General features: G+C 37.1%; 1 protein-coding gene across 1 annotated transcript in view; it reads left to right on the top strand.

The window, feature by feature from the left end:
* Nucleotides 1–756: 756 nt before the first annotated feature.
* Nucleotides 757–20,155, top strand: part of ADAM7 (ADAM metallopeptidase domain 7) — a gene marked incomplete at both ends in the record, with an annotated part of 59,661 nt that continues 40,262 nt past the window's right edge. The window contains 8 exons of the mRNA XM_081091308.1: nucleotides 757–774; nucleotides 4,257–4,323; nucleotides 7,253–7,356; nucleotides 11,534–11,610; nucleotides 12,792–12,870; nucleotides 14,245–14,321; nucleotides 17,107–17,299; nucleotides 18,952–19,005. Of these exons, the coding sequence (XP_080947434.1) occupies nucleotides 757–774; nucleotides 4,257–4,323; nucleotides 7,253–7,356; nucleotides 11,534–11,610; nucleotides 12,792–12,870; nucleotides 14,245–14,321; nucleotides 17,107–17,299; nucleotides 18,952–19,005 (669 nt within the window). The remainder of the gene's footprint in view (nucleotides 775–4,256; nucleotides 4,324–7,252; nucleotides 7,357–11,533; nucleotides 11,611–12,791; nucleotides 12,871–14,244; nucleotides 14,322–17,106; nucleotides 17,300–18,951; nucleotides 19,006–20,155) is intronic.

The following is a 20,155-nucleotide window of genomic DNA, read 5'->3' as shown; positions in this document are numbered from 1 at the left end:
CAGAGTGGCTGAAGAAAGCTGAAGGGAAGAGGAGGGGATGAGGTGCAAGAGGCACAGGGTGCCAGATAGTGTGGAATCATTATGAGGAATTTAGCTTCCATTCAGTAAGATGGTAGCCATTGGAATATTTTAAAGAGAGGCTTGACACAGCATTGCTTCTGTCTTAAAGGGATAGCTTGTTACTTTTGGAAAATAAACTATGAAGCAAAGTAGAGTAAAACCACTTATCAGAAAGTTGTCCTAATCCAGGTGAGACATGATTGAGGACTTTTGTCAGAGCGCAAGTGGTGGAGGAGATGAAAGGAGGTTAGATTCTGGGTCTATTCTGAAGGAAGCATCAACAATATTTCTTGACAGCTTGTGTGGGAGTGTGAGAGAAAGAGGGTACCAGGACCGGACCACCCCCTGATCTTTGCCTTGAGTAGCTATACTGATTGACAGCGTTGTCATTTCCTGAGATGAGCAAGACATTTGGAGGAACAGTTTTAAGGATGAAGATCAGGAGTTTTGTTTTAGTATATTTTTAATTTGTGATGCCCACCAGACATCAAAATGACAATGCCAAATAGACAACTGAAGGGGGAAAAAAATATTTCTGAAACCTATGAATTGGCAATCAACAGCATAACAGTCATTTTTGAATCATGTGATTTGGTAAGATCTCCAAGGGAATACGTATAAGACTGAAAAGAGAATAAGTTCGAAGAATGAGACCTGGGACCCTCTGCTGTTTACAGGCCTGTGGTATGAGGAGACATGAGTGAAGAACTTCAAGTAAGAAGGAGCAGCTAATGAGGGAGAAACAGTAGGGCTGGAAGTCAAGTAAGAAACATGTATCCAAAAAGACAGGGTCAAATAACAAGTCAATATGGCCGAGAAATAAAATCAGGACTAAGAACTGACCATTGAATTAAAAATCTGGAGATGGTTGGTGACCATGATGAGTAACTTCAGGAAAGAGGTGGGAGAAAAGAGATTGTCTCTTGTCCCTGACTGGAGTGGATTAAAGAGAGAATGAAGTACTAGGGACAGTGACTATAGATAACTCGTTGAGAGGAGCTTGTTATAAAGGAACCACAGAAATACTGTGCTTGCTGAAAGGGCATGCAAGGTCAAGAGAGTTACTATAATTTGGTTAAAGATGAAGAAAATTACAGTTTGTTTGAGGAGTGCGGAGAAGGGGTGACATAATTTTATGAGTAGAATTAAAAATGCTATCATCTTGGCCCTATTTATCCAACAAGAGAAAATCTAATTATGTTGAATTTTATTTTATATTTTGACATCATTTGACTTTAAGTCTATCTTCTTTAAACCATTTGACTTTATAAAATTTAGTGTATTTCATAAAGATCTTATGAAGCAGTTAAATTGAAGGTGGAAAATAATGTCAATCATTCAACAAAATTGATATATATATATATATATATATATATATATATATATATAATGAATTTTTCATTATCACACTTAACCTGCACAGGGATCCTATGTACAAAGTACTATTATTTCTAGTTTTCCATGATGAAATGAAAACTCTAGGAATATTAAGTAATTTGTTCACTGTCATTAGCTAAATCATAGCATTATCAGAATTAAGAGGTGAAATTTCTTTATACTCTATTTACTCTGGGTCTGCCATTACCCAGAAATAACTTTGTCCATTTGGGTGGCAGAGTGAATTGAACTTTTATGACACTTGTATTTATTGCATGACATTTACTATGCATGTTAATGGACAAATCTGTGGTTAGAAATGAAAAGTATGATGGGGATAAAAGCTCCTAATCAATGAGGAAGGTCTTAGAAAAGGGGGAGAAATCAGTAAAAGCAAGGAAACATAGCATCCCGGTGTTAAAATAGTTTATTGACCCTTGAGGATCAAATAGTTTACAGTCCCAACTTATAAATAAGACTCGGAGACCCAGAAAATAAGTAATTTGCCAGAGGAGGCAGAATTAATCACAGGAGAACAGAGAGCTCCTGACTCTGAATTGAATGTTCTTTTCAAAGCACTTACAGCACAATTATTCATGAGTTGAAATTGGCTTCTACAAAGAGAATTACAAGTTCCCGTTGATTAATATGGCTTTGGAGTACTTTATAATGACATTTCTTTTAAAATGAGACAGAAAAATGCTAATTTTTTGTTTCTATGTGAAGCTTTTGCCATTACTATTATAGTTTGAATAAGATATTATTGTTTATCCTCTTTATGTGCTTGAATTTATCTCCCCTTTTCTTCATGTTTCTCTTTACAAAGGTGGTACAAGAATAAGCATTTTGGGTCTGCAGAGTGGGCTGCTTCTTATTTCTGATTTAGATAATCTCTGTCATCTGTCATCCTTTCTATGCTTTCACCACCATTGTGGGGTTGCTTGCCAAGTTGCGCTAGACAAGTGGTTCTCAACCTTCCTAATGCCGCGACCCTTTAATACAGTTCCTCATGTTGTGGTGACCCCCAACCATAAAATTATTTTTGTTGCTACTTCATAACTGTAATTTTGCTACTGTTATGAATCGTAATGTAAATATCTGATATGCAGAATGTATTTTCATTGTTATAAATTGAACATAATTAAAGCATAGTGATTAATCACAAAAACAATATCCTATATAATAAAACCCTAATATGCAAATAGACTGAATGGCAGAACAACTGGTTGCTATGATGCGCACTGACCACCAGAGGGAAGATGCTCAATGCTGGAGCTGCCCCCTGGTGGTCAGTGCTCTCCCACAGGGGGAGTGCTGCTCAGCCAAAAGGGGTCCCAAGGGGTCCCAGACTGCAAGAAGGCACAGGCTGAGCTGAAAGACCCCTCCACCAGTGCACGAATGTCGTGCACCAGGCCTCTAGTGTAATTATATGTGTGTTTTCTGATGGTCTTAGGCGACCCCTGTGAAAGGGCCATTTGAACCCCAAAAGGGTCGCGACCCACAGGTTGAGAACCGCTGTGCTAGACAAAGAGAGGTACTGGGGTCCAACCCCAGCAGGTCCAGGGGTTCCCAAAGGTGTAGACGGAGTCGGCAAAGAAGGAATGACATGGAGACAGCGTTCAGTTGATCAGCAGCCTAGCCAGGATCTCTAGCCAAGATCTCCAGCCAAGTTCTGGTTAGAATCTCCAGCCAGGTTCTGTGTCCATGTTCTCTTGCTAGGTTCTCCAGCCAGGTTCAGTCACCAGGTTCTAGTCAGGTTCTCTTGCCAATTTCTGTAGTCAGGTTCAGTCCAGGATCTTTTGCCATATTCTCTCACTAGGTTCTGTCTCTAGGTTCTGTCTCTAGGTTCTGTCTCTAGGTTGTGAGTCTAGGTTCTGTGTCCTGTTGTCTTGTTACATCTCTATTTATACCAGTTGATTCCAATCCTATCAATCTCTATTCCAAAGATTAGGGTGTTTCTTATCTCCATTCCAGGGAGTAAAGATTATGTAGCTTAAGCATGATTGTTCATAGTTAAAGTGATTAACTACCCGCCTGGCACTTAGTTAAGGGGTTTTATTCCCTCCCTAACTTCAGGGAAAAATCCCTACCTGGGGAAACAACCTTTCTTGGAGAGGTGACCTTGGTTAAAACACATAGCGCCAAGAAGGTGAGCAAACATTAAGAACAGTATGCCATATACACCAGGTCCCTTGAAACATATGCTGTGCAGATGTTTCTTCCCTGCAACGACTGTGTCAAGCAGCAAGGATGGACCAGCTCCCAGCAGAGAGGGAGCAGATTGAGAGAAAAAAGGAGAGGAGAGAGCTCAGGAGAGCAAGCCCTAGGGGTATCTGGATTGTGAGGTAGATCAAAAGGGTTCAGCAGGCAAGCTCTGCTGAGAGGCCTCCAAGAAAAACACCCCCGATTGACTATTATGTAAAGAACTGATCCAGGTAGCAATAAGTAATGAATTTGAGAATCTACAACCTCAAACCCATCATGGAAACAAAGATGGGAGTAGATTAGCATCTTATGAGAGGTTGCTTCATTGATTTGCAGCAGAGAAATGAGAAGGAAACAAAACACCCCCGTACTCGTGTAATCTTTAAGATCTGTGGTGATGAACACAAAATACAATATACTGCTGATGTGTTACAGAATTGTACACCTGAAACCTATATGACTTATTAACCAATGTCACTCAAATAAATTCCAAAAAAAGTAAAATTTTAAATTTTTAAAAAGATCTGCTTTTGTCTGACATTTGGACTCACAGAGCCCCTTTGATATAGAAATCTCTTTCAGGCTTCATTTTTGTTGTTTTGTTTTTTGTCTAGGAAGTTAAATATAATATTTCAAAGGAAGTGGTTTGGTCAATAGTGCCAAATATTGCTGAGAGGGCAAGTAAGATGAGGAATCAAAATATCCATTGGAGGTAGCAATTGTGAATTCCTTGGAGATAGGCAGCTATATCGGTAGAATCATAAAGGCAAATGCCTGAGTTGAATGTGTTAGGATGAACTGTAGATAAGAAAATTACTAAAAATTATATAAACTCTGTGAGAAGTTTAGTTGAAAAAAGAATTAAAAAAACAATGGTAGGTGCTTGTAGAATATAGAATTGACGGTAGGATATTTTGAAAGGGGAACACTTGAGTTTATTTAAGCTTATCAAAAGAAAGTTTTCAATTGTCATAGACTGGTTATGTTTTGGGGGACTACTATAGGGATAATCAATAATGTGAAACAGGGTTGAGGATAGAATCACACACACAGATAAAGGATGTATTGGCAAAGGGATATCTCCTCTAATATAATAAGAGAACACAGACATATAGGTAGGTTTACACAGGTCCCTTACACATTTACCTATTAATGTGTTCTTTTTTGCATTGATTTGAAGAAGTTCTATATTATAGGGACATTCACCCTCGACTTTTATTATATATTAGAGGCCTGGTGTTTGAAATTCACTCCCAGGTAGGGTCCCTAGGCCTGGCCAGCGATCAAGGCCAATAGGGGCCTTCCAGCTGTCAGCTGGGGCCTTCCTTCATTTCACGCCGCCCCCTGGTGGTCAGCTCATGTCTTAGCAAGCAATCAAACTCCTGGTCTCCTGGTTGAACTCCCGAGGGGACATTTTGCATATTAGCCTTTTATATAGCTAGATTGTGCATGCATTTATAGAGTTTTTGTTTGTCTTTTAATTTAAATTAATTCAAAATTTATAGCATAAATGAGTTTTCATAAGTAAGTGTAGATGAAGGTGGTCAAAAGGTACAGTGATAAGTAAGTACTAGGAGGGTAAACTCCACTTACAGATAAGGATAGCATGGTGACTATAGTGAGCACTCCTCTGTAATATATAGGAAACTTGTTAAGAGAATAGATCCTAAGGGTTCTTAACACAAAAGTTTGTTGTTGTTTTTTATCTATATGAGATGATGGATGTTAACTAAACTTATTGTAGTAATCATTTCACAATATCTGTAAGTTAAATCATTATGTTGTACATCCTAAACAGAGTTGTATATCAGTTACATCTCAATAAAAATGGAAGAAGAAAAAAGATAGTCCTGGCAAATGTGGCTCAGTTGGGTGAGTGTTGTCTCATGCACCAAAAGGTTGCTGGTTCAACTCCCAGTCAGGACATATGCCCAAGCTGTGGGCTTGATCCCCAGTAAAGGGCATGCAGTAACAACCAACTGATATTTCTCTCTCTCCCCCTCTCCCTCTCTCTCTAAAAATCAATAAAAACATATTTTAAAAAATATATAAAGTTATTTTCCTTTATTTCCCCCTGTTGCCCCCAATGACTCCCTGGGTTCTTTTATCAGGGTGGAAGCAAAATAAAGATTACTAACTTGTGTTTCACACAGCATACTAAAAGCCATTATTTAGCTAGAAAGTTCCCAATATTTCTATCTATTTTGTTATATCAAATTTTCCTTTAAAGTTTCTGCATGTGGCATTTTGAATAGAAAGACCTGCTTTGACCAAAGTTTATATAACATTCTTCAATCATTTTTTCCTGAGGCATACATGATTTTTTTTTAATTTTTGGTACACTAGGAATCATTTACAGTGGGCGTAAAGTCGGGATCTCTGCCCAGCCCACCTGCACCACCAGCACAGTGGTGGCCTTTAATTAGTACATGCTGTCCACCCTCCAGGTTTTAGCCCCAAGCACCTTACAAATTGTGTAACGTGGGTCAAGGAACACTTCCTTGAACTGGATCAAAACTGTCTAACTACCTGTTAGACCCTTCATCCTTGCTGTGGGAGCAAGGACAAGGAACTGTGCACATTTTTTTTCTCAAGCACATGCATCCCTCTTCAACCAGAATCATTCAGAATGCTTTCCGGGAGCTTAATTTTCATGATTTTATTCACTTCTCAGTTTAAAGGTACGTCTTAATCCTTTCATCAGGGTTTTCTTATTGTGCAATGAGGTGATGTCTTTTTAATCACAACATTTAAATGCAAGCTATAAAAACATTAATATCTTTTGATGATTTTGCTGGGAACACAGCATAGGATTTGGACTAGATTAGAGCTAATCTTGAGATTCTATGATTCTATGAAATGCCATGTCGCTCTTAAATACCCAGGGGCAAGGAGGCAGGAGTGAACTGAATATTTGTAATGCGGCAGACACTGTGCTAGCCATGAGCCACTTTGTATATTAGCATGCTTAAATGTTTATATTATGTTCTCCACTTGCAGATAAGGAAATCAGAGAGATTAGGTGTGCTGCTCATAAGCTGGTAAAACTTTGATTCAAATAAAAGAGCAGATTCCAACGTCCCGCGCTCTTTCCTCCACATGGCTCTTCGGTGTGGCGACTACCAATGTGACAGGAAATGTGTAGATTCTGTGTAACACCTATTGAAGAGTATCTACAATCCTTTAATCAGGGAAGCCTTCTATTTTGCTTCTTGAGTTAAGACTTCAAATGCAACTGTCCCTGGGAGATAGAAACAATGATTTGCATGGAAACAGTCCATGCTAGGGCAGGCTTTGACAGGTGGCAGAATCGAGAGACAGGTATGAGAAGAATAAGATGACAAAAGTGTCAACGTAGAAGAAGGTTAAAAGATAGACGAAGCCGAAGCACCCTGATTTCTTTGCCTCCTTTCCAATTTTACTTACATTTTTCTACTTTGGAAACATCTGTCTCAATGTCCTTCCTTGTAAAGTAGGGGTGCTACTTTATAGTGATGTTGTACATGGCTGCTAATTGGGAGCAAGTGAACTCTGTGAGAGTAATTCTGTTATCCAATCACCGTGGGTGCATGTTAACGCCGCATGTATTTTCCCTTTATGCTTCTTTTAGAAAAGGCAGTCCGTGGAGTAGAGGGTCAAGAACTGGTTTATCCTAAAAGGCTTCCTGTGATACAGAAGCGAGATGTTTGGCACACTCATGATTATGACCTACAGGTATAGATTTTAAAGTAATCCATAAAATGCATTGCTTTTACAGGCATGTGGAAAGCAACCTCTGTTTCCAATTAGAAGCAAACAAGAGAAGAGAGAAGTCTCAACTCTTCTCAGGACTCCCCATCAGTTTATGGCCTGTGCCTGGGTGGGTGGGAAGTGGAGGATAAGAGGAAAGAGGCCCTTGACAGATTAGGAAGCAAGAAGGAGTCAAGCTCAGATGTTAGGGGTTTCCATGAACATTTCTCAGTTTATGTGAGGAGCTCCACCACCCGCTTTTCAGACCGATGTAAGGCAACTCACTTGTTCTGGGCTGGCTCCCCGTGAACAGGGATCTGATATGCAGGCTTACTCGCCTGACAGGTTTGGCAGCAGAGATGGACAACTTTCACAGCATCAGAAAGGCCTACTTGTCCCATTGGGTAGAAGTGGGTTTATTCGGGTGTTAAAATTAAAACGTTACAACTTTATTTTTAAAAGTAATTAATGTTTACTTATGTAGAAAATGTATAAGACACATCATGGGCGCAAACTTTAAAATGAGGTTATTTTCAATCCCCACTATTGTAAAAGACATTCAGTATTGGCCCTTGGATTTTTATTCCCAGGCAACTGCATTTTGAGGCTTGGGTTTTTACTTTGGCCCACAGGGAAGGCTGACTGTCACTGTGACCTAACACTTCCTGAGAGGGCAAACCTTTCGCAGGGCAGCAGCACCTTCTCTTCCCTCCGCCGTTAGAAGAGCCAGCCCCCCAGGCTTCACTTATTAGGTCTCTCAGTCATAATTAAGGCACATTGTAATGTTCCCAATGGCACTATTGAGGCCTCTGTAGTGATGGCTTGAGATGATGAAAAAGCAACTGTTTTGGAAACAATGTCTACTCTAAACATTTTCTTCTGATAATCTCCTTACAAATAGATTTGTCTTGAACTCTAGGTCTTTTCTCACCTTCTCTTAACTGGTGGATTGTTGGCACCCAGCTAAGAGGGCAAAACCAGCTTTCTACCACCCATTGTGTAAAAGCCGGTGGGCTCTTCTGGCATCTATTAAGACTTAATCAATACTGACATTAAAAGTCCCACAATGAATAGACAAGATGAGCGTGAACTGAGGCAGGAAATACACAAGATGAGTTTGGGGCACCTTGTACCAGGAAGTAAGGAAGTTCTCAAACAGACAACCTCTACCCACAATGAGGAGAGAAGTTAAAAGAACATAGGAGGCAACTGAAATCATTCCCGATGGCCAAGGAAGAAACAATAAATTGATCACAACAATAAATGACATAGTTTTGGACTGTAACATAAAGCACATGTCTATGACACCATATTGATATAAATAAGTCAATAAATGTGAGAATAGACATCCCCTACAGAAAAATAAAAATACTGATGTAGATATTCCCCTCTCCAGGAGGTGGGGCATAACTCCTTACCCTTTAAGCCTGGGCTATGCCTAGTGACTTCCTTTCAAAGAGTGGACTAGGGAAGGGGAAAATAGCACTTTACAGGGAAGAAAGCAGCCAGGTGACCAGTGTTAACATCACCAGAGATGTCATGTTGATGGTATGTACTCTGGCTATGATGTGATGGAAATGGCACTTTGTTTGTTTTTCTCCCAAATCTCCATAAACACAGTCTAAGCATTGAAAAAACTCATAAAAACCTAAATTGAGAGGCAGCCTACAAAATACCTAACCAGTACTCTTCAAAACTGTCAAAGTCATCCAAAATAGAGAAAGTCTGAGAAACTGTTATTGTCTAGAGGAGCCTAAGGAGACATGACAATAAAATGTAATGTGGTGTCCTGGATGAAATCTTACGGCCATAAAAGAACAGTAGGCAAAAATGAAGGAAATCTGGCTAAGTGTAAATGTTAATTATAATATCAATTTTGATTCATCAGTAGTGACAAATACACCATAATAACATTAAGGAAAATGTGAGTTGTGGAATTACATGAGAATTCTCTATATTGTCTATCCAACCTTTCTCTAAATCTAAAACAAAACTAAATTTAAAACTTAAATAAAATTCTAAGATAAAAAATAAAGTTAAATATCCTGTTCATTAAAACTATTAATGACAAGGTTAAAAATAACTTTATCACATCTGACATGTAAAAATTGTTCCTCAATATTAGCTAATATAAAAATTTATATTCATTCACATTTCAAAAAGTCCTGACATACCATCCTGTTATGCACACAGGCATAGACACACACCTACATATCTACACATAAAGGTCATCTTGTTGTAAAATGGGATTCAACTCTCACTTAATTGAGAATCTGTTTCTTGCCTGCCAACTACGAATACTGTGTCTTTATAATAAAACCCTAATTTCATGTTACACTTGCACACCTCATCTTTAACAAACACAAACCCCCTCCCTCCTCAAAGTTGCCTCTCTTCAGAAGACCCTCCTCTTAGTAGAGGCACAAACCAGAAACCGGAGGTAGTTCTTGACTCCTCTCTTCAGCCTCCCCCATCAAACAATCACCTAGCCTTGTAGATTCTATCATGTAAATACCTTTCAAAATTATCTACTGTTCCTTATTATTGCTGCCACTTCCCTGCCCAAACCACCAGTATTACAGCAACAGCCTTTCAATGTTGATTTCTGCTGACTCATTACCCTCAATAATTAAGACATCTAAAATATCACACCTACTGCATTATTCTGCCAACAATGTTTGCTTCTCTTTGCTCTTAAGATAAGGTCTACATTCTTTTAAATGGCTCACTAAGCTGTACATGATTTGGCTCCTTCCTACTTTTCATTTCCGTTTCTACTCAACTTGGCTTTCCAGCAACATTGGACTTCTCTGCATGTGTTCTTCCTTGTCCCTGACTCCTTTCAATACCCTCCCACACAGTCACTGTGTTTCTCCTCTTAAGATGCTTATAATACTCAATTACATTTGCTTGATTTTCTTTTTTTTTTTTTGCCACACTATGGTTTTCATGAGAGCAGTGACCGCTAAGGTGTGCATCATTGTATTTTCCATATGATCGCTGTGACTGAAATAACATCAATTGAAGAAATGTATGAACAATAAATTGAAGAAATGTGTAAGATATATGTCCAATAACTGTGAATCCCTAAATTATAAAGAATTCTTACCATTCATAAATAAATAAGATTCCAGAAAAAAAATGGTAAGAGGGCATAAATTAGAAATTCATATACAAATATACAAATAACTAAACAAAAGGAAATATCAATTCTAATTGTCATTAAAGACAACAATTTATGACAATAAGTTATTTCATTATTTGAACAATCTTATTGATTATAATATTTTTTTGTGTGTGTGTTTTTTTTAAAAAAATATATTTTATTGATCTTCTACAGAGAGGAAGGGAGAGAGATAGAGAGTCAGAAACATCGATGAGAGAGAAACATCGACCAGCCGCCTCCTGCACATCCCCCACTGGGGATGTGCCCGCAACCCAGGCACATGCCCTTGACCGGAATCGAACCTGGGACCTTTCAGTCCGCAGGCCGACGCTCTATCCACTGAGCCAAACCGGCCTCGGCTTGATTATAATATTTAAGGCAAGGAAACAAGAACCACTATAAATTTCTGGTGAAATTCTAAATTTGTACTTCCATTCCTCAGGTTTATCTGGAAGTATTTACCGAAAACTTTACATTTTTCCCATGTTGTTGACAGTGAAATTCTGTCTACCTATAGTGAATAGGCCAAATCAAATTTCTGATCTAAGTGTAAATTAAATAAGTTCACATTATGCTTTTCAGCAGTAAAATACATACTATAAAATAATACTTATTAGAATAGAAAAGTGGTCATGGCCATAACATAAGCTACAAGACAGTGTACACAAAACTGGTAAAAATACATAAGCAGAAGATTTATTGGGGAGTGACACTGCAAGGACATATAATAACATATATCTCTGGATACAGGGGCAATATGAATTTTTTCATTTTACCTTCTTTTAAACAAGAAATAAGCATCAAACATTTATTTAAAATAACTGGAAAGCAAAAGCCTGCATATATTAGCTTCCTTATAAATTCAGTTTTATCCATATTTACCATTTTGCCTGAAAGGAGAGCTCAACTCTGGGTAGACTACCCAGCCCATTGCCCACCCTCAGCCCACACTGAAGGAGCACATATCTAGTTCACATTATGGATATTGTTTTTCAGGAAACTTACGACAACGAATTGTTATATGAAATAAGTCTAAGTAAAAAAACCTTCATACTTCACCTTTTAAGATCAAGGTAAGTTCTATTATGATTTTAATAACATAGATTTATTGGTCTATAGTATTACCGTTTTTTGTAAAAACTTCCAGTGAAGTGAATTGAAGTCATTTTCATCTGTGCATAAGCTGAATTCCTACCCTTCAAATGGAAGCCCACATCATTTCAACAGCCTAACAATTATAGACCTGTTCTCCAGTTTCTGATTCACTCCCTACTGGGGGTACTGGAGTTCTTTGAGCTCCACATACAATAAGAATACTTCCACAAATACTTTGTGAATCAGTGGAACAAAGGAAATTTGAGAACCATGGTTCTTAAGGGAACTTTATTTAAAATAGATATCAAAGCAAGTTCTGTTTGCACATGGAGCAAAACTGAAAGAATTTTATAGTGAACATTTATATACCCATTAATATATACAGATATCCATAATCCCATCAAGATAGACATATACACAAATATTCATTAACATTTTATCATGCTTGTTCATATCATAATTCCTTTATATATTTACCCATCCATTCACCCATCATTGTTTTTATGCATTTTAAATTATATTGCATAAAAACTTCAATAAAATCCCTCTAAAAAACAAACATATCATTAGGGTTGGTCGGTTTTTCTTTTGATGTTAAAATTTTTTATAATGAAATGCACAAACCTGAGTATACATTCATTGAGTTTTGACAAATGCACATAGCTGTGTTACCTAAACGCCTATAAAAATAAACTAGAAAGTTTTGTTTTTCCTGAAAAGGTCTTTATTTTCTCTTCATTCTAAAAGGTCATTTTTTGTGGATATAAAATTATGTGTTGACAGAGTTTTAGCAAATATTGCTGACGTATTCTCCTCTCCTGTGACTTTATAGTCTCTAATGAGATTTTTTGCATTAATTTTGACTCCTAAGGCAAGCAATTTTTACCAAGATAATATTTTCTTCACGTTCTTCTCAAGGTGCCACTTTGCTACAGCTGCTAGAATATTTTTCTTTTTCTTTTACTGTCTTTACCAACCCATGAAATCCAGGTAGAAAGTTGTTCCACAAGAGTGGGATTAGTTTTGCTTCTCACTTTTACTGTAAGAGGAGTTTCTGAGATTCAGAAGCAGTCTGGAGGCTTCTCGCTCACATAATTGGTTTTATCTACTCACTGTCAAAAGTGAGCAGATCTCAGCACTTCTCTGTCCTCTTTTCCAGGGAGTTCCTAGCCTCAAATTATAGTGAAACGTACTACACAATGAACGGAGAGGAAATCACCAGCCATCCTCAGGTTAAGGTATTTTATCAAACCTTCCTATGTCTCTTCTCTGAGACTCTTATTTCCTCCAGTGATTTTGCAAATCAATCCTAGCTTTACAAGGAGCTTCAGAAAGTGTTACATCAAGAACGAATCCTGCATTGACTGTTGTCACTGAATGATCCTAGAGTGCAAAACCCTTTGAACTTACAAAGATTAACAAGCAAATAAATGATTACTAATGTATTTTTCTTTACCAAACTGACTTCTATGAACCCAAAAATTCTGGAGGAAGGATGAAACCGGACACCAAAGGAGTATAGGGCAGCCTGATGAGTCTGTAATCAAGTTAAATAGATAAAACCTAAATAAATGAAATGATTTAAATCCCTCATCTAATTGACCCTTAGGTGAGTCACATCCCCTTTCCCCATCCATCTTATGCACCCAACACTGAGAGTTCACCTTTACTGTCCGAATAAATCTTTGTGTATTTATCACTAACATTTCAGTGGAAACAGGTTCTATTTTTATAACTTTATTCACCTTTCCAGAACATGCCCTCTGCAGACTTCTAACCAAGGAGAACATTATTCTCTTACCAAAGACGTCCTTTTAAAACCAATTTTCTCTATTTAAGGTGGCTGCCAACTATGAAATCTAAGTCATTATGTAATCTATGTGAAATAGAACAGGAAGAAAACAGAGAACATTCTTTCATGCAGGGAGTGGTTGTTGGCCTGCAAATGTCTGAGGTCCCTGGAGGAACATGGAAAGTGTCACATGTAGGTTGGGAGTCACACAGATAGAAATGATGGAAGATTATTACCTGTTGGACTCACCATGGGCAGAGCATTAAGTAGGGAGTGATAAAGATACCAACTTGTTTGAAGCAGAGAGATAGGAGAGGAAGGCATAGGGAACCTGATTGAAGAGTGAGACCTAATTTCAATGACCATAAAAACTTAGGATGATTTCATAGTCATCTCAACTGAGAAAAAATAATAGTAACACAGGAGGGATAGTGTGGTTAGAAATTTTAGGATGGCTTAAAGTAGCAATATTACAGAAAATAATCATGCAATTAAAATAAAAAGATTCTAAAGTAGTTTCAAAATTTTCCAAGTGAAATAATGCATTAAATGAATGTATGAATGAATATAAATGTAATTTGTGAGGATGAAATACTGATATATTGTGAACGTATTATATGTAGCAATTTTATTTAGAAATATATATCAATACAGGGTGAGGCAAAAGTAGGCTTACAGTTGTTCTTATGGAAAATAATACAGTAATTAATGAATAGCAATATAAGAATAAACTCTATGTTTCTCATACTTTCAGCTATAAACCTACTTTTGCCCCACCCTCTATATGTACTTATATCAACAGCCTCTTCATCTATTTTAGGATCACTGTTTTTACCAAGGATCCATTATACATGAATATGATTCTGCTGCCAGTATCAGCACATGTAACGGTCTCAGGTAATGTACAGTATCTTTCTATTTTGTTTATGACTTTTTCTATGGATTTTTTAAAAAATTGACTTCTCATGTTTCTTTTTAACAACACTGGTAAATAGAAAAAGCTACTGTATATTTTCAGCATGAGTATCCACTTCAGCCCATTGTTGATGTTCATTTTTTTATTTAAAAAAATATGTCTAATGCCAGCCCTAAGCAAGACAAGTATTCTAGCATATGATCAAGAGATTCAGTGTTCAAATACTATTGGAAATTTCATGTTTTATATCAGGATACTGAAATCAGAGACTTGCTCCTGAACATTTTATTTGCCAGTGGTAGAATTAAGTCCAAACCAGGTCTTCTGACTTCTAGTCCTGTGAATTCCCCACACACATCAACACTTCACAGTGTTTTCAGTCCCTAGAAAGCAAAATGTCAGAAGCAAAGCCTATAGAGGTTCTCTGTAGATCTGTAGCTCAAGTACAAAGGAGAAAGACGTGGAGAAGCAAAGGGTAGAAGAACAAGAAACTTCTGTCTCCCTTGGTGAGACATTTACTTTAGTAATTCTCAGTATTTTCAAATATGAGAACCCCTTTAATAACAAAATCATCACATAATAGCATTTGTACTTAAATATATAATCTACAACTAATGCATGATGGACATAAAAATTCACAGCATTTTTGCAAGAAATCTGAGACTTACCAGGGATCTACAGCCCCCGGTGGGAATTGTTACTCGACCTAATACTTGAAAGTAGAGATTGGACTGTCAAGCTTCTGAAAAATCCAGATGAGCTGACTCTTACAAAAGGTATTAATTCAATCAAAGACCACATATTATCTCATATTTTTATCACTCATAACACATGGCCGCAATCTCATGAGGTTTTGCCTTTATAGTTCCCCTTTCTTAAAAGGCAACCTCAGAAAAAATAGATAAATGGAACTACATCAAACTAAAAAGATGTTGCACAACAAAGAAAACCATCAACAAAATGAAAAAGGAACCCACTCTGTGGGAGAACCTACTCACTAGTACATCTGATAAGAAGCTAATATCCAACATTTATAAAAACGTATAAACTAACACCAACAAAGCAATCCAACTACAAAATGGGCTAAGGATCTAAATAGACACTTCTCCAAAGAGGTTATACAGATGGCTAATCGACATATGAGAAATGCTCAACATCACTAATCATCAGAGAGATGCAAATTAAAGCCACAATGAGATATCGCTTCACATCTGGCAGAATGGCTTTGATCAATAAATCAACAAACAACACATGTTGGCAAGGATGTGGAGAAAAGAGAATCCTTGTGCACTGTTGGGAATGCAGATTGGTGCAACCACTGTGAAAAGCAGTATAGCGCCCTGGCCAGTTTGGCTCAGTGGATAGAGCGTCGGCCTGCTGACTGAAGGGTCCCAGATTCGATTCCGGTCAAGGGCATGTACCTTGCTTGCGGGCACATCCCCAGTGGGGGGTGTGCAGGAGGCAGCTGATTGCTGTTTCTTTCTCATCGATGTTTCTAACTCTCTATTCCTCTCTAAAAAAATCAATAAAATATATTTTTAAAAAAGCAGTATAGAGTAACTTCAAAAATTAAAAATTCAATTGAATTATGACCCAGCATTTCCACTTCTGGGAACACATCCAAAGAAACACAAAACACTTATTCAAAAGAATATATGCACCCCTATGTTCATTGCAGCATTATTTACTAGTGGTCCAGTGCATGGATTCATGCACATTGAAAGGAAATTAAATAGAAGAAATATTTTAATATCGCTGACAGATCAAAACACATGCTTGTGATTGGCACCAGCTAGAGCAGTGGTTCTCACCTTCCTAATGCTATGACCCTTTAATACAGTTCCTCATGTTGTGGTGACCCCCAATTTCATTGTTACAAATTGAACATAATTAAAGCATAGTGATTAATCACAAAAATAATATGTAATTATATATGTGTTTTCCAATGGTCTTAGGCAACCCCTGTGAAAGGGTCGTTCGACCCACAAAGGGGTCACGACCCACAGGTTGAGAACCGCTGAGCTAGAGCTTTATACATACGGCACATGGGCGAGTCAACGTTTGTTTTTAAATTGCCAGTGCATGTCATATGTACCAGTTGGTTGGATGGTTGGATGGACGGACAGGCAGTCACTTAGCCTTTTATATATAGAGATATAGAGATAGCCACGATCTGGAAGCAGTCCAAGTATCCATCAGTAGATGAGTGGATAAAAGAGTTTTACATGTACACAATGGAAGACTACTTGGCCATAAAAAGGAAGAAAATTTTGCCCTTTGGCAACATAATGAATGGACCTAGAGAACATTATGCTAAATAACATAAGCCAGTCAGAGAAAGACAAGTACCATATGATTTCCCTAATATGTAGAATTTAATAAACCAACTGAATTAACAAGCAACATAGAGACAGACTCATAGACAGAGAGCAGGCAGATGGATCTAGGGGTGCTGGGGGAAGTGGAGGGATTGAGAAAGAAAGAGAAAGAACATGGACAGCAGTGTGGTGACTGTCAGGGTGGTGGGTGGATTTAGAAGAGCGCATATGGGGGATAAACGGTGATATGAAAAGTAATAAAATAAATGGAAGCAGGGGAAAGTACATAAAAATTAAATTTGAAAATAAAACCAATTTAGGGAGGAATTATAAAATATATAATAAAATCTTTAAAAGGCAACATCAATAAAAATAGAATAGAGTAGTTTTGTATGGTAATGTAATAATAAAAATTCTTACCTATACATTGTATTCTCAATTTCCACAGGGGATTCTTCAGGGTATATAACCAAAGGTACCTCATTGAACCAGTGAAATATTCAGATGAGGGAGAACATTTAGTATTCAACTATAACCCAAAAATGCAGTATGCTACCAATTATTCTTGTACAGAGCTTAATTTTAAAAGGACAACTACTCCAAACAATAATTCTAAATCCATGGAAGGCTCCAACATGGAAGTGAGTGCTTTATTTTTAAGTTATATTTTTCTCGATTCCTTTATGATCTCAAGAGAGAAAATCTGAGCTCAATGAAGGAAGTATGCATACTATCTGAGTCTTTATTGTTTGAAATCTGAAATGTCAAACATTTGTATTTGTTATCTATATGGAAAGTGATTGTTCCATACAGTAAATCTCAGTTTGTCCTATTGGTTTCAAGGAAGGGGAATATCAGCAAGGTGTGTATAGGTTTTGAGCATTAGAGCTACAGGTGGCTGGAAAGAATGAAATTTACATTGTGTTGAAACCTATCCTAGATATTGACTGCCCTTGTCTTTGTTGACATTTTCGGGGAATTGATAAGCAAGATTCTCTCCCTTTAATTAGGTCAAACATTAACTGTTAAGGACAATTAAGAGTAATAATGAGTTCATTTTCTCTACAGCCAACTCATATCTCCTTAAATCCCCCTAGAGGTTAGCCTTTAAGCTCCAAGAATGTTCATCTTCTTCACATATTCATAGTCCAATTGAATAAATCAATCAATAAAAGATTACTTAGTCCACATAAGAATGACTCAGTCAATGTTTGAACAATATGTCCCTGATTTATACTCAGAGAATATGCATGAACCTCAATGTATGCCATCAAAAACTGAAAACATAGAATTTCTTAGTATTGGTATTTTATAGAAGATCTATAATTAGAAACTTTTATACATGTTCTCTTGGATTTAGACTACTGAAATACAGATGATTTGGACAGAGGAGCAGGAGTAAATGAAAAATAATCAGTTCTATTAGCCTGACTGTAGGCTAATAATTAGCTCTATGTTATTTCTGAGCTTTATATATGGATGCTTTTTTTAAAAAAGAGTTTTCTTTTTTTTTTTTGCTTTAAGTATTACAAAGGGTATTACATATGTGTCCTCCCCCCCCCCCCCCGCCCTTGAAATCCCCTGGCCTCCCCTACCCCCCAGTGTCTTATGTCCATTGGTTATGCTTATATGCATGCATACAAGTCCTTCGGTTGATCTCTTACATCCCTCCCTCCTGTCCCCCAACCCTCCCCGGCCTTCCCGCTGCAGTTTGACAATCTATTTGAGGCAGCTCTGCCTCTGTATCTATTATTGTTCAAAAGTTTATAATGGTCTCTATTATCCATGAATGAGTGAGATCATGTGGTATTTTTCCTTCATTGACTGGCTTATTTCACTTAGCATAATGCTCTCCAGTTCCATCCATGCTGTTGCAAATGGTAAGAGTTCCTTCTTTTTTACAGCAGCATAGTATTCCATCGTGTAGACGTACCACAGTAAAAAGGAGTTTTCTTAGTAAGCATTTACTTTGTAAATAAAACACCTAATCTAAAAAACTAGATATAATTTTTTTTCATTTATAATACATTTTATATGAAAGACTTAACAAAGAAAGAAAAGATAATCAAGTATGGAATGCTATTTCAGGTTTATTACAATCTGTTATACAGGGCCACATGTTTTAATAATACAATGGATTTTATTTAGATAACTTTCTAGAATAATTAAATATACTTCTATAACACCTCTTGTATCAATAAAAATTAACATTTCTTACCTTACAAATGTTATCTCAAAATGTTAAAATAAGAAATATTAACTATACTTCATTCCATTTTTTATAAACTTCCAGGTCACCCATATAGAAAACTATGTTGAACTGTTTGTTGTTGCTGATGGTAACGTGGTGAGTTTTCAGATGAACATTGGCTCTTCGTTCATCCTTATAAAACTAGATTTGTGATTCTAACAAAGAAAAAAGTTTTATTCCGGATTTCATCCTGGGCTCAATCTCTCTTTAGCTTCCCCAAACAGATTTATATGAGATGATTGTATCCTTTAGTAGCACAGCAGACTGAGCCAACAAAGACCTGCCCTCCCCATTACAAACATGAAAATGCTGAACAACATGTAAAAAATAAAACTACATCTAAACTCAAATAAAACCACACGAACCAAAATAACAGCAATAACCACAAAAACAAGGAATCGCCAAGTGCTAAAAATGAGAAAGAAAGCCTCAGAGTAGTAAATAAAACTCAAAGGCTTTGTGACCCACAATATGTAGACTAGTGCATGATGCCCAGAGCCATAAAGAGCTGGCCCAGACCTGTAGAGGGAAATAGAAAGGTTCTGCGCATTAAAAATGCAAAGAGAAAGAAAATGTCCTGTCTGCCTGTGGCAAAGGGCAGGGGAAATATAAGGCATGGGAAAAGCAAAAAAAAAAAAATTTTTTTAAATGAATTAGTAAGTTCTAGGCAAGGGATGGCGAACCTATGACACGCGAACTCATTTTTTTGGTTGATTTTTCTTTGTTAAATGGCATTTAACTATATAAAATAAATATCAAAAATATAAATCTTTCTTTTACTATGGTTGCAAATATCAAAAAATTTCTATATGTGACACGGCACCAGAGTTAAGTTAGGGTTTTTCAAAATGCTGACATGCCGAGCTCAAAAGGTTCGCCATCACGGTTCTAGGCACTAATGGACAGATAGGCTTATTGGCATGTTGGTAAGAACAAGTTAACTAAATTTTTAAAAGAAAGTTAAGATAAGCTTTAATCTTAATAATAATGTATTAATAAAGACTAAGAGTTAGGGTACTTTGGTAAGATAGAAGAGGAAAAACAAAGGCAGCTTTGGAAAACATGTTGAGGGTTTGATACATCTTGAAAGCAATGTGATGAGTTTTAAGCAGCGAGGTAGAGTGAGGGTACAGATGTGTGCACCCAGACTTAGCAAGTTGAAAGACAGAGCACAGCACAAATGTCTGATCCCAGGGAACACTAAACATTTAATAAAGGCTTGGAAATAAAAGTGCAAAGACCCTAT

The sequence above is a fragment of the Myotis nattereri genome (assembly GCF_964212035.1).
Source record: "Myotis nattereri genome assembly, chromosome: 5".
NCBI lineage: Eukaryota > Metazoa > Chordata > Mammalia > Chiroptera > Vespertilionidae > Myotis > Myotis nattereri.
Note: the sequence above shows the minus strand (reverse complement) of the source record. Positions and strands in the feature narration are given on the sequence as shown.